This window comes from Brienomyrus brachyistius, chromosome 15, assembly GCF_023856365.1.
Source record: "Brienomyrus brachyistius isolate T26 chromosome 15, BBRACH_0.4, whole genome shotgun sequence".
Taxonomy (NCBI): domain Eukaryota; kingdom Metazoa; phylum Chordata; class Actinopteri; order Osteoglossiformes; family Mormyridae; genus Brienomyrus; species Brienomyrus brachyistius.
The window spans coordinates 17,338,534-17,354,449 of NC_064547.1; the positions used below are offsets into that span (position 1 = coordinate 17,338,534).

Here is a 15,916-nt window from a genome sequence, read left to right on the forward strand (position 1 = left end):
GACACAGACACAGACACACAGACACAGACACAGACACACACACACAGACACAGACACACACACACAGACACACACACACACACACACACACACACAGACACACACACACACACACACACACACACACACACACACACACACTAATTAGCGGGAGGGATCTTCAGAGGCTGTGCCATATCAAACAGCATTTTTCTCATCTGTCCCTCTGTTCTTCTGCCCCATAATAAACCCCCCCCCCCCCCAGACGCCTCCACACCCACCCACCCCCGGGACCCTGCCCCGCCCCCCCGGAATGGACACAGCTGGCAGCAAAAGTATAGAGATTCAATCCAGGGCTGATACACAAAAAAAAAATCAGAATTTCTTTGTAACTCCTTGTGTTTAACAGGAAGCAGGAATATACCATTTTATCCAGGGGTGCCACTTCAGATCAGGGTTCCTGTGAAAGCACAACATATTAGGCCCCTAATCCAGACCAGTCCAATTACGAGGTATGCTGGAGTTTTTCAGGAATCGTCCTGGTTTTTCCCTCTTTATGGAACCTTTGCCTTTATTAAATATCAAAGTTGTTTTAAAAGCATTTGATCACGGAACAGAAAAGGAAGGAAATAAAAGGACCCTTTATACCATCCCACATACACCTCTATTTTACTGATCATTGCTTTTTTTATTGTCTTATTTTACAGTTTTTTTATTTTATTAATTTTACAGTTTATTATTGTTAGTTTCATCTTAATTATTTGTCTTATTATTTTATTTTTCGTAGTATGTATTTCCTTTCAGGTAGTATCCAGGAAGCAGGTAGAAAAGACATTTCACTGCAGAGCCCTGCAATGCGTGCCTGTGCACGTCTTGACTAAAGCTTGAACTGGAAACTTGAATTTGCGACGTCACACGTCACGTCCAGGCGATGCGGTGATATATTTACGCGTCGTCATCATTATTCCTGTCCCTGCTGCACTGTCGCGCCCTCACACAGGCCACATTAAGGCAGCTTTCCTGCCATTTCACACGCTGGAGAAAATATGTAATTACACACAAACGAGCCGATTCCGGGCCCAGCGGCGGATGGGTCTGAATTATAGGATTATTTCATTTGCATAATTTTAATTAAACCGTGAGTCTACAAATGCAACCTGGTTCTGGAAGATAAATGGGTCATGGGACGTCGAGCGTTTGGACAGAACCCGGCACCGGGAATATATTGGCCCAGATCTGAGACAGAGGAGCTGGGCCAATGCTGTGGTTATAATCGTCATTTCATTCTGAACAGCGCTGATAAGGCAAGATACAATAGAGCGGAGCCTCACACTAGTGGCCCCCGAACCCAGAAACAGAGAGCAGCCTCAGGATGGACTCGTTCCTCATTCCACCCTCCAAACGGGACTAATTTTGTCCTCAAAAGGAGCCCCCCCCCCCCCCCCCCCCCCCATCTGTAAGCATCTATTTCCCTTCGGAATTTTCTTGAGAAACTTCCAGATAACCCTCACCTGCCTGAAGGATCAGTGTTTAGTCGATCCTAGTGACCAGGTGTTTCTCCCCCCACGATAAAATTTACGGGGGGGGGGGGGGAGATCAGTTATTCCGTACAGATTTAATTGCGTTTGCCAGATACTGGTCGCTGCTTCACTTCACATGTTCCCTGCTGAGCTGGGGGGGTCCTCATCTGCAGCTTGCCAAGTCAGCACCCCCCCAGAAGATGCTGCTCTAGACGTGTGCCACCGCATGGGTTTACCGGCACTGGTTGATCAATCTTACTCAAGCGGTTCGCGGCGGAGAGAGGCACCATGATTCCTGCCTTACCGACCGTCACGCCTGGCAAAACTCTCCAAAATCACAGGCCGACAGGGAACGCTCCATGGACGCCATCCTCAGACGGACGTCCAGCTGTCCGTTTGGCCGCAGTTCTGGGTCGGCATTGGGTTTCATCCCTTTCTTTATCCGCAGCCACGTTCACACCTCTAGGGCGGCCTGGCGCACAGTAAAGGTCACGACGAGCTCAGCTTCCAGCTGGGCCGACGACGTATCTGCAGCTCGGGGTCCGCTGGCTTTCCCTCCCAGCACGCTCACGATGATTGCAGGCAGCGCCGACCCAAAGCTAGAGAGAACTAAACAGCCGCTTATGGTCCACCGGCCACCAGGGGCCCCGAAAACGGCTGGGCCAGCCCTGACCGCAGGCCCTTCTGGATGGCAGGAGCCCTCAAGCTGGCCACACCCATGTCACATGACCGTTTTGTTCTTCCTATCATATGTCTTCATACAAGATCACCTGACATGTTATTTATATAACTGAACGAATGACAAGGGAGATTGCTAAAAGCAGTCAGCGTGCGCAATGTAAATGACAACAGAAGACCGACGGAGCGAATGCCTAGTCAGTGAGAATCAAAATTTCCCATAAGCACTAAGTGGATGGATGTACTTTATAGAAACATTGGTACGATTTAGCATGGCGACGGAGCTAATTCTTCATAAACAGCAAAATGGCTTTGATGAATTATTCCTGTGGTCGTCTGGAAATGTCAACAGCGCACAGCCGCATCAGAACAGGACACGTTTCGCAGTTTAGTCAACCAAACAAATGTGCTCAGCTTTAGAAGCTTATCGAAAACGTAGCTGCGACTTCTTTGACGAATAAAAGGCAACAAGATAAACATGAACAGCTGATAACTGATCTCATCGACTCGGTTTTTAACACAGTGTCCACAGAACAGTTGTAGGGGGTCTGTTGGGGGTTTTTTTCAAATTGACAAAATGTCACAATTTACAACCGGCTCGTGCATTGGAAAAATATTCCCCCCCGCCTCCCTTTGAAGAGCAAGAGGCCCAAGGGGGAAGCAAGGGGAACATACTAAAGTCACCCCCAGGTCCTTTGTTCTGTCTTGTGTGATCACTCTGGTGGGGGGTCCCTGGTTTAAAAGTGTCTGAAAATCCTCACAGTGCCTGTTTAGTTTAATATTGAGCATCTGCACATCAAACCATAAAAATTCATATTGACGGCGGATGGAGACGCTGGGCAAACTCACCTGACCTGCAGGACGAGGACGAAGAACCTGCAGCAGGACGAGGACGAAGAACCTGCAGCAGGACGGAGTCCTCAGCAGAATCCTGAGAAGATGCAGACTCTCTTTCTAAAAGTGATTTTAAAGTTGCTCACAGTTCCGAAAAGCCTGTAGGCAGCTTCTCCTCTGAACAATATTAAAAATATCTGAGCTAACTCAACTATAGTGATTAAAAGGTAAAGTGAATGTATTTTGGCCAAAATTTCACAGTTTAAAATGCTGAAAAGGATGTTACCAGTTTAACTTCAGTCAAACCGCCACTGTAAATTCGTTTTTCTCTTCCAGCACAGGGCACCTGGTGACATTTCTGTTCACACAGCGAATCAGCTGTTTCCAAGTTATTAAAAATCCATTGATGGTTTCCTTCATGCATAAGAATAGCTTATGCAATTCTTCTCCCCCCCCCCCCCAAGAATAATTTATACTTACATTTCAATTACGCCGAAACACTTCACACTGCCACAGTTAATAGGCCACTGTTGGGAATAAAACCGTGTTTGAGATTATTCGCGAGGTCGGCCATTTTTAGTCACACTTTGATATTGAGGCCCTGTTTTCATCCAACAGGATTTTATGTTTGTAGGGAATTAACAAGGAAAACAAAGTGATGGTTGCAGCTCTCTTATGACGCAGATGCTAAGTGTCATTCGGAGATTAGCCCGAATATGCAGAATTGTGCAAAACGATTTTCCATGATCTTCACGTTGGTGTAAAACCACAATATTGTCTGTCAAAGTGTGTGAGCTTCAGAACCGCTCTTAAAGTCACCCAGTATGTGCAGCAAACGTCCAATATACCCACATATTTAACTTGACCAGTAGAACAGCTCAGGCCCGTAAAAAATACCTCATTAAGTTATTTGATTAATTAAATTAAGCAATTATGTGAGCTGGTGGTGAAATGTAACACACTTGGAATGACTGGCATCATGCCCCTGAGGTGAGGTTTGGGAACTGAAGCGGTCTTCATCTAGCCATCTAGCAAGGTCTCTGTAACTTTTAGGTGAACAGAACATATTCTTCTTAGCTTTTATTGGGTTACTGTTAATATTAGAAGATATGCAAACTAAGTAGTGTTTTTTTTCTGACCAAACAAACAATTACTACCCTGGTAAACAACTTTCACATTTTCCTTGACTCCTAACACTGCACTGTACTCATGGACTGTGCTGCTGTCTGCTCATCCACCCCAGCTTGTACTGGACCCAGGGAATCTGCCCAAACTCTTTATTCAAATACCAAAGGCCAAGATGAGGCTGAAGTGATGCTCAGCTGACCGCGGACGTCAGGAGGACAAACCGCAGTGTTAACGCTCCAGAATCTGGGCTTTTGGATGAAGTCGGCGCCATCAGGGGAGATCGGGGGCAGTTACTGAATTGTTTTCATTTTCATTTATCATCAAACGTGTAAGAATGGCACAGAAGTAGCGTTTTCGCTTTCAAAGTAAAGCTGTGCTAACTTGCTAAACACCAGTGTGGTTTGTGTGAACCTGAGTTGTGCAGGAAGATTTCTGTGTCCCTTCGAGCAACTGTCAATTGGTCAGTAGGTGTCCCTGGTGTAAAGCTGCTATAATGTATCTGGAACTCAGCTGGACACCCACAGCTGGGGTAATATCACTCAAGACAAGACAAGGCCGTTTATGTAGCACGTCAGACACAAGGCAACTCAAAGTGTTTTACAAAGGCAGAAGAACACAGTCAAATAAAAGACATTGCAATAACATTTAAAAGACAATAATAATATGACTGATCAACTTGTTAGAAACAACAGCTGCTTTAGGCTGAATGCATATGTACAGCAGTGTAACGTCCAGCTGGAGTAAAATGAGCGTGCGTACAGTATGTGACTGTTTGTTCAACGTTGGAAAATGGCTCTAACTGGTACTGCATACACAGTAATGTTCAAACACTTCAGACAGACATACAGTGGGGTGAAGTATGTACAGGGTGTAGGCTGTTATTTACCTTATATTAACGGGAAAAAATAAAAGGATAATCTTTAGCTATTTTCACTGAAGTACGACGTTTTAATTCCCTTAAATGACGGGTACAAAAATCGGTTTATTGTGCAGACCTGCTTGGATGCAGTCTCTCTAAGACTTGTCTGTACTCGTTAGCCCATCTGCAAATTGTTCGGTAAACGAATATCCACATATCTTCTAGTGAGCCTACAATGGAACGTATCCATTCATTTATTTATTCTATTTTTTGTCTTTGTGTTCTGTCACAATGTCATTCTTCACAGAGAGATTCCTGCCCGCAGATGGTTGAAAGTGGGCATGTCTGGGCTGGTTTGAACCTTTTAGGTTTAAATGTTCGGGTCTCACTAATGATGCTGTTAGATATGATCTGTATAGCAGAAAATGTCCGCAATGTGGAATAATGACTTCAGACGCTTCTCACACGGATGTTTTAGGGATTAAACTCGTTTGCTTTCCTCCCATTTTCATGGAGAAAAAATAAATAAGTTGACCCACACCAGTAACACCTCCCGTTTGCCCACTTGGGTATAATGAATAATTAAGGCATGAATTATTTTTAATCCATTTAAAATGGAAACCAGTCGAGTAGAACCGCGATTCTCAACCAATGGGTTGCAACCTAAATTTGGGTTGCGGCTTGTTCTGAACGGGTCCACGAGGCAGAGTTGGAAATGTAAGCACTGATCCACGATCAGATTTCCCAGTCCTGATCCTAGAATTAAGCTACATAAAGGGGTCTTGGGTTGGCAAATTAGCATACAAATAGTAAACACTCAGCCAATCCAAGAAGCCTAACCACACACTTAATTTAAAATTCACTGGCACGTCCAATCAGATTTGTGCGATAGGAATTTGCGTAAATTGCAGACTGCACTGCACGCTTGATCACAGCATTAATTTAGACCTATACTTCATACAGGGTCGTGACTGAGCTGCCGTGGTAAAAAAATAAAAAAAATTAGGTCATGGTGCAAATGGTTGAAAACCACTGGAGAAGAACAACAGTCCAAACTGCACAAAGGAAGGCATCAGTACTGGAGAGTTTATACATGGTGTCGTGCTGACGGGATTTCATCGATGGCCAGTCGGAGACAGTATGATATATGTTCTCGTCCCTGTAACGAGAGGGTTAGGGGCTTATCTGCTGCCAAGGCGACAGAACGAGGAGAGAGAGAAATGACGTAGGGGCAGGATCCGCTAATCCACAGCGTAGCGGACTCACGACATGGGACACGGCTGGGATCTGTTCAGGATAACTGACCCAGCGCAGGCTTTCAAAAGACCGGCCTTCCCCACAGCGTGATCCAGCCGTATGGACCCCCCAGCCCACAGACTGGGGGCCTCAGTCCGACGGGGGCATCTGCGAGTTGAGTGGAAACAGACATGGGGTGCGAGACGGAGCCCTTTTCCCTCATATGGGAAGCATTAGACCGACATTCCAGGGCAGAAGATGGATTAGTCTCAGAGCTGAATCATGGGATACGGGACGCAGAGGCATGCCGAGTTCAGAGGGTTGAATTCGTGCCTTTTTGAGCCATTCGCTAAGTAGCCCTCCTCTGTCATTTCAGTGTCGGAATCCACTGCACCAGGTTTGAATGGAGATGGGTTGTAAGGAAGGTTCCAGATCAGGGGTGGGGTTTGGTAAAACTGAGCATGTCTGGCTAGAAAAGGAAGCATGATGACTGGTGCATAAGATGCGAAGGTAACTGCCTGTCCATATGGCATTTTCAGGTTGCGATCTCTTCGCTCTGCGGCAGGAAGGTATGAACATGTAAGCAATCACAGGGTCTTCTTGGCATGCAGGGCAGGGGAGGGGGCGTGGCCTCCGCATACGTGAAGAGGAAGGCCAACGTAACCGGCTGTTACCTCGCATCGCTAAACTTACAGCTCATCTTCAGTCTGCCCCGTCTCTGCGACGAAACGTATAACAGATTCAGCTCTGAATTTTCACCACCCTTTGACTTCGGAGGATGGTTATGCTGCCATGCCTTTAAACAAACATGCATGTGCGTGAGCACCTGCATCTGTCTAGACTCCTCTCCTTTGATGAGTTTCTGCCAATTTTCCCATCGTGTTATTTAAGTCTGCGCACGAGGATCTGATGTTTGTCAAGAACGTGGAGCGCTGCGGTTCCACTCGACTTGAGATAAACACGAACAAGGCAGATGTACTGAAGAGGCCATGCAGAACATCTTCAAACAGGTCCAAATGCCACAGCAACACAGGCTAAACTGATACACTCTTTCTTTTCATTGTTTTCAAAAAAAAAAAAAATAGATCAATAAATCTCAGAAACTCTTTTTAAAAACTACCCAATCTATTTCCCCAAAGCGTTATTTAGGATCCTGACCCCCAATTTCCTACAATTAAAGACACCCACCACCTTCAGTTTCTACATCTGAATTCAGGACAAGTGTCTATTGGATCTGGTTTCTCCTGAAGAAGCACGCCGTCTGACACACAGTTAAGTCAGCACAGTTCTTAGGCTGTGGGTAAATATTTATCTGCAAGGACATGAGGGACTCCTCTTCATCACCTTGTCACCTGATCACCGGAGTGTTTACATCAATGCCCTCGTTCGAGATTCAGGCACAATCGAGCAGATGGATCTTCTCCGCTTCTGACCGAACGTCGCGGCTCTTTAGAGATTCCCGTTTTAACCCTGGACATTTTAACAACAGATAGGGGATGCCGTTTTCAATGTAATACAAGGGATTAACTTACTATAAACAGGCAGCTGCTGAAGGTAAGTGAGCTATAAGTGTTACGGACAGCATGTTGGTGAATTCCAGAAAAGGCTGAACAGTATTGGTAGGTCAGTCGAATGGGATGCCATGTTTTAATAATTCATAACAGACTTACAAGCAGCCAATAAAATTAGGGAATTGGATTTGGAGAGACAGGGAGAGAGTTTTAGAGCAGGAAGTAGATCGCAGGGAGGGCTGGATGACTGATTAATATCCTTTTCATGTTAAAAAAAAAAACACAGGCTGTTACATTAGGATGAAGTACATTTTTTACCTGCATAGACACCTTGATTTGTGAAGCTTATGTTCTAATTGTAGGACCTGCCTTCAGCCAAACTTCAGAAAAAGATCATTTTTTATCAGCTGAAACATTTGCCATACAGTGTAGCTCAAGCCGAGTGCAGCAGATTTATAATGTTAACAAGATGTTAGTGTTTACAGTTATTTAATCTCAGGGAAAACAACAAAAATGCAGTTATGCATGTCAATTTTTTTTTTCTCCATCATTTAGTAATTGAGGCCAAATGTGAAACCAAACAAGGTAACAATTTTGATGTCAATTTATATGCAGCCCTGGAAAAAATTATAAGACCAAAACAACATTTTTGGTTTCACTTACTACAATTTATTGGTATGTGTCTGTATAAAATATGCAATTTTTTTTTTTTTGCAAACTCCAGCCTGTTTCTCATTACTGAAGGGCTTCTTCCTTCCTTTATGGGCTTCAGTCCTGCTTCTAGGAGCCTGATACACACTGTCCTATCAGTGCACCTCACACCTGCACTTAATGTTTCCCATTCCTTCTGAAGGTCACCTGATGTCATCCTCTGATTTATGATTTCCTGCCGGATAAGCTAACTGTCATCTCTGGCATTAGAAATTTGCTTCTGCCAGTGTCTCCTGCTTCACCTTGTTCTTGGGTACGGCCGTTTTGGAAACTGAGCCTTGAAGCAGCCTGTCTCTCACTGCAGCCTTCAGCCAGTAGAACCAGGATCAAACTAAATCAAATTAAAAATGCAGATTTTAAAAAAATATATAGAGTGGTCTCATTTTTCCCCAGAGCTGTGTATCTGAATGCAGACTGGTGCACAAACAGTGAATTTTATACATTTTTAGCCAGTGGTATTTTTGTGATGAATATATATTTTGCTTTAATGAAAATGTATTCCAAGCATATTTAGATATCAATTAAAATTTTTAAAAAAGATCTAAGATGTTCTCCGTCACTTAAATGATATTCTAATTAAAGTTTCAGCACTTTTTTAGGGTTTGCATCGCACTGGCCGTGGAAGTGGAACGAGGAACGCAAACGTGTTCCATTGCTTAGTCTCTCTTATTGCTTCTACAGCCTCAATACAATCAGTCAGTGTCAGTTAAAGAACCATCTGGCCAAAGCTGCCAAAAGGACCCCCCCCCCAATCAGGCTTTGCAGTGCAGTGCCCTCTGGGGGGGGCTGTTGAGTGCCACTTTCCATACTCAACACCCAACGCTCACAGGGAACCATCTTGTCCGCTCCCCCCCAGATGACTGCCGATCTCACAGCCCGAAATCCTCCCTTGTCTCTATTGCATCCTTTCCTCAGGCCTCAAGGGGACGTGAGCTCCTGCGAGATCCGGCCTCTTTCAGTCACCTGTCACGGAACCCGCTTCCTGACCATTGTCTGAGCAGCTACTGGCAGCAGGGGCACACAGGAACCTGAAGAGAACCTGCCAAGCTCGAAGGTCCCTCAGGATCTCTGCCATGCATTTTCCCAATTTTAAGCGTGAGGAACCTGAGGCTGAATGACAGCGGCCGAGATTCTGCTCACCTTACATAGGCGATTCGTACCTTTACCTTCTTTACATCCAGCATTTTTGGCATCACGCTTTAAAAATTACTACACAAACACTGGCTGTGATGTTTATAAACAGGCACACTGGTCCACAGCCACCTGTCTCCTGGTTTTAGGTTCCCCACCCTTTCAAAAATCTACACGTCCTTTGAGTTATTCCGGTGTGATTCTCCGCTGGTGAGACAGTAAGCCTGGGCGTGGTGCTCGGACATCACTGTCCCATAACAGACACCCACTCCAGTCTCTCCAGAAAGGCTGCGCTCAAAACCGCGCTCCCACAATACAGAGGCAGCCATCTTTGACTGGACAGATGCTCTACTCCCAAGGGTTAACAAACCATGAATACCGAAAGGATCATTAGTGTGTGTAAAACTTTATTGAGCTAGTATCGGAAAAATTCATTGCAGAGTCTTAAAGCACTTATGTAAGTCGCTCTGGCTAAGGGCGTCTGCCAAATGCTGTAAATGTAAATGGATCAAAGTATCAAAGCAAAACACAAAGAAGCACAGAGTCCAGCCAGGTAATTCTAATCTCTCCCTTTAAACCTAAAAAAATTCCCCACACCTCTGTATTCTCTTGGTACACTACATCTACCATGTGATATTACGCTCTCAGCCAATCAGATTAACACATACAGTGCTGTAACCACTCAGAAAGGAAAAAGGCATGATAAGCAGGCATCTACTACACATACGACATAAATATGCACAGATGCAGTTAAACTGGACAAAGAGGACACTCAGCTTTCTGCCAGACTTACGGGTTTCTTTCAGGCTGCTTCAGTCAGACTCACGCGTGAGAAACCACACACTAGGATTCACAAGACGGCCAAGTACAAATATTTTAAGCACAGAGTAAAATTCAGACCATGACTATCAGTTCAGAGTTAATTTCGAAGTCTAATCAATACTGCAATTCATTAGTCTGAGACACGAATGTAGCCAAAATCTCGGTGTATTCTGCAGATATCGATTTTACAGGCTGAGGTGGGGTCACCTTCTGAAGATTCTACCGATTGGGGAAGGCCGAGGGGCCACTATCTAGAAGCAAACTTCAAGGGGGGCTTTGTGACTCGTGACTTTACTGCCGGGCTACGTGCCTAAGATCCGAGACCACTGGTATACAATTTAAGATTTATGAATATTTTTGGGATTTATGTTCTTTCCCCCTCAGGACTTGAGCAGAATGTGGACAAATAAATACACAAATGTCTGACCTTACAAGAACATCACTGTCCACTATCAGTCGCCCAGTCCTCTGAAGCCTCTCGAGAAGTACAGAGCCACCCTCACCAGCTCTGCGAAATGATAGGTTCATGAAAACATGTGGGGGTGTGCAGAACCACCGCAGGGCAAACGGCTTGCAAGTCCAGGAATATCAGATTTTTCAGGCTTCAGAACTGCTGGTAGGTAGTCCAAGCACTTCCTGCATTTTGAGCGGGGGTGGGGAGGGGGGTTAGACATCCTCATCTGTGAAGCCAGTCTCTTCTTACACCCAAAGCAGGTACTCCATTGTGTGAAACATCACAGCCAGGCATCTCTAATGTTTGTTTTTCTCCTGAACTGTCGCCATCCACAACTGGAACACCAGAACTCTCAACAGCGGTACAAAAAAAAAATAAAAAATTTGGCTTCGCAGAAGAAATTTTCCGTGAACAAAATAATGCCAATATAGATCTAAATAAGTACAGGGTCTATGTTTCTCCACCATTGACCACGGTAAGCGTATGAGAGATGGATCAATATCGTTTTGCGAAGTCTAACTTCGTGTAACCGAGGACAATGGTGAAGCGTTTCCACTCCCAGCGATCCAGTTCTGGGAGGAAACGCATGTAGTCGTGGCGGCACCAGAACCCGCGCAGTAGATCAAACGGACCTCGGGTCACGGTGGAGGGGCCGCACACCCGTGGGAAAGTTAAAAACCATGCATCTACATTTCAGGCATTAAGTCTGTGACCCACAAAACTGATTAAACAACGAAGGCTCCTTTTTTTACTTTACATTCAGAAACAGGTGTTTACAATAACTATAAATCTTTCATAATTTGTCACAATTGACTGCAAAGTTCGTTTATATGCATCAAGGTTTGTTTTAAAATTTAAGTCCACCTTGAATAGTTACTTCCAAGAGTACAATTCTCATCTTAGACATCGCATTTGACACAAAGATTCCCATACAGCCCGAGAGCAAAATGATTTACTGTCTGATATATAGAACATTCCAGATGTGGGATAATAAACGAATAGGCGCATCTTCAAAATAGTCTTTTCCTCCCTGGAAATAAACTCCAGAAACTGATAAAACACAAAAAAATCTAATGGTTCTTATCAGCAACTGCGGGCAACTTGGAATGTTTGGCTTGCATTGAAAAAAATAAAAATATTATATATATAAAATTCTCCGTGTGCGTTAAATATTTCAGTTTTAATATTTATTGATATACTAATCGATAACTACAGGACTAACAAGTGCTACTTTCTCCGGTTTAACTCAAAACACTTGTCTTAGTATAATTTATTTACGTGCGTAGCCATACTTAGTAAGTGGAGCACACTGGCACGATTCATGTCAGCTAAAAATGACATCCTGACCGCGCATGCAACACTTACAAACGGTGTAACGAATTCTGAGCAGGAATTGAATGATACGATACTGCCCCCTTGTGACAAAATTGTGCAGAGACATTTTCCTGTACCGGTTTTATTGCAAGCGTCACCGCATCCGTCATGTATTTTACTGAGATTGTTTTCTTCGCAGTTTTTCTACAGCCTCTCTTTTCTGAATACCACCATGGTGAAACAAAAAATTGCAAAAACCACCGGATATATATAAAATACACGTCAAGTAACAGGGCATGCTCACTTGATATAATAGGGTTACCAGATATCCCGCGACAGTCCTGATTTCAGGTTATGTATCCCAGTGTACGGAAAAACTCACATGCTGCTCATCTCAAAATAGTTTTACAGCCATCAATACAATAGTTTAACACGCACATCAAACCACCAATCACATATTAGAAATGTAACACCCTCCGTTGCTTCTTACAGCCGTCAATAACGGGTTTTAAATCACAATCGGTCGTTTATTACGCCCAGGCTGTATAAACGGAGTCTCAGTGCTTTTCCAGCTGCCAAGAAAATGGAAGCAGATGAAGATGCCAATCCGTGCTGTGAATCCCATCAAATAACCACGCGTTTTTAGTAAGGCCCTGCAGCCAGAGTTAATTTTCCTTAACCCAATACCGCAATAGCGAACGTTTATGCAATATCAAACGCATCGAGTTTGTCCATAGTAGGGCTATAAACGATATATCGATTTTTCCGCATATACTGTACAAGTTAAATAAGAATCTGTCGATAAGGAACATTGCTTGATGACACACATCGGTTTATCGCATCACAGAACGCAATTCCAGCCCATCGTGCATGAGCCATGTATGAACCCACAACCTGTGGCCACCAAACGCAGTGTAGATGCAGAACGCAAGAGCTGTGAGAGAAAAGTAAAAAAAAAAAAATCAATAAGTTTTAGTAGCTTAGTAGTTCAAGTTCTGCTGGCCACGCCATGAACCTAGAAGGTAATGATTTCTAGGCGCACCTTTTGCTTTGTAACGAAGCCCGGCCCTCAGACGTGATGTCCTACCAGCTGCTGGGACGGCGGGTGGGAACGGGCTCATTCCCAAAATTTTGCGGCAGCCACCGGCCGGGGAGGCTTCCCTGCTGTTCCCGGGACACCCCTGATTAAGACAACGAATCGGGCTGCCCTGGACACTGCGCCCTGCCCCCCGAGGATGAAGAAACACTTTGAGAATAATGTGGTTCTGCAAATGTGTTGAGTATGTCATTACTGAGCCATAACGCTAAGAGAGTGGCCGTAGTTAACCGAGAAGGTCCGCACCTTGATAGCACTTACGTTCCCGCTGCAGTTCGGGACCTCCAGGCGGTGACTCGCACTGAAATATAGAATATCCACAGGGAAGACTGGTTGTTTGATTATAGCTTGGATACTTGGTTAGGGGATCTATTCCTTAACCTCAAAGGCACCTGGGATCATCCACACGAGGGCTGAAACTAGAGGCAGGGTTAAATGGGGAACAGGTGTGGTTCGTTAGCGGCACACCATGGGGAGCATGGGGAACATGGAGAACACAGGGAACAGGGCGTGACACTATGCTAGAGATGTCAGTGGAACAGTTCTTCAGTTCTAGTATGTTTGTTGGGATTTCCTGATTCAGTGGATGGAAGTGAAATACGTGGTGTTCTGTACCTGAGAATGAGATAAATCGTGCGGGGGGTTCATTTTAGGACTTTAATAGTTTAATTTGAGTAGTTTAGGTTGCATATACTTCAATTATTAATTAAGTAAATACTGCTTGCCTAGCACTCGAGGACTGATTATTGGGCGCTGAAATGATGCATAAGGAGTAAGGAACCAATCAAATGAAGTGAACAGGTCAGGGGTGTAACAGATTTCACTCAGATTTCCCGATGAAATGTATTTCGTCACTAACCAAATTAAACCGCAAGAAGAGCTGTGTAAATCATGGAGGAAATAGATTCTCCCTTTGATCAAAGAAATAAAACCGTGAAAAAGAATTGTTGCCCGTCTGCTGTCAATGGGTCTTTGAGTTTGGGTGACTTAACTTCCACAGGATTTGCAGCGGTAAGATTTTAAATGTAGCGCTATGACCAGATCGATTTCTAAGCTGAGTGTTTGCCGACATCTAGTGGACATGTCAAGGAGCACAACAATACAATTATTATTGAAAAAGTAAAACACTGAAAAAAATGTCTTTAAAGCCAAAATTCGCATTCAGTGCAACGATTACCATCTACCATTAAAACCCTAGTAATTAATGGCAATTAAGCACAATAAACTCTTTTTTAATCTAAGTATTGTACATCTGAACTGTTATTTTAGATGTCTCCTTTAACTGACGCAGCATTTAGGAAATAAAGTTGGAACTTACCCTTAGTCTTATTTCTTAGTCTACCCTTATTCCGCACATACGGATAGATTGAATCATACCTGGATAGCGGATATGCTGAATGCGTACATCTGCGCATTTTTCATTGTAATTATGCCCGAATCCCCCTCAAGGGCCTTTTGCCAGACAATTAGCAATATTTCATTACATATCTCAGCGGCCTGACAGTCAGCAAACGCGCGATAGATAATTACGCACTCAGCTCAGCAGAATAACGTATAATTTTTGTGTATAATTAATTAAAATGCGAAAAGGCATTTTTTTTGTTAAAATGCAGACACTACATCTCGAAAACACGTGTAGCAATTTTCCAGTGTTTGAAAACAAAAATTGATTTTTAAACATTTTTAAAGATAAAGTGTCAGAATTTGACAAATCCTTTTCTGTCTGAATTTCAACTGTCGGTGCTTTGTGTTACAGGTCAGCGGTCTCCCGTTTCTTTGACACCAATACAACATTATTAATTGCTCTTTTGTATCGTTTCACCCCAACTTATCACGTTTTTGTCTTAATGTCTAGGTGCTACAATGTCGCTTCTATTTCTTAGTGATAGACGGCTCTGACAGGGTTGTTCAGTCTGTGTTTAGTCTTGCTTTATGTGATTTTATTGCGGTGAACTCCAGCCACTTTCCAGTGTGTAGTAGTACTCAGATTTCCATAAATCAAAGCGGTGACCTAAAAAAAAGTCTAGAAATATTTACTTGGAATTACGTGAAATTTGGCAAGAAGAGTGATTCGTAAAACAGGAATCAAAACAAAAAAAAAACTATTTTCAATATTTAGAAAAAGAATGTTGCTCACGCCCCAACCCAACAGTCATTAAATTTTATTTGGGGGCATGGCTCCTGTAAGATTTTCTGTAATTGTCAGACAGTTATTTATCTATTGTGACTTATCTTAGGTCTTGTCACGCTGAACGAGCCTTAAATCCAAGTAGTCAGAAAAATGGGTATCAACTTGTACCTTTGCTTGTCACTGGGTCTGTACCCTGAAGGGTTTCCCAGTTGTACCCTTAGCTGTAGGTAATTGTACCTTTTAAGATAAAGATTACGATGAACCGTTTTGTACCACTGATGGTACATTAATGTTGTTTGTACCTCGGGGATGTTCCTCATAGTCTCTTTCTGTACCTTAAGTTAGACTAAAAGGTGTATTTATCTACAGCTAGGGTACAAAACCCTGAGGGTCCAGTTCGAGTGATGACCAAAGGTACAAATTGGTATTCTTTTTTTGTGACAGTGTGGAAGAAGGTATAAGTTGTTATTATATAGGTAATCAAAGCACAGAAATGAACAGTGAACAGTTGG

At 43.6% G+C, this 15,916-nt stretch overlaps 1 protein-coding gene across 2 annotated transcripts in view; it reads right to left on the reverse strand.

Moving 5' to 3' along the window:
* The window catches only part of cachd1 (cache domain containing 1), a 64,231-nt gene extending 50,441 nt beyond the window's left edge, over window positions 1-13,790 (reverse strand). The window contains exons 1-3 of one of the 2 annotated variants that reach the window (XM_048976914.1): window positions 13,535-13,790; window positions 3,492-3,538; window positions 3,027-3,108 (exon numbers count right to left, since the gene is read on the reverse strand). In XM_048976914.1, the coding sequence (XP_048832871.1) occupies window positions 3,027-3,108; window positions 3,492-3,493 (84 nt within the window). In that variant the 5' untranslated portion in view covers window positions 3,494-3,538; window positions 13,535-13,790. Of the gene's footprint in view, window positions 1-3,026; window positions 3,109-3,491; window positions 3,539-13,519 lie in introns of both variants that reach the window. The other variant, XM_048976915.1, reaches the window with a different exon arrangement.
* Window positions 13,791-15,916: the final 2,126 nt, after the last annotated feature.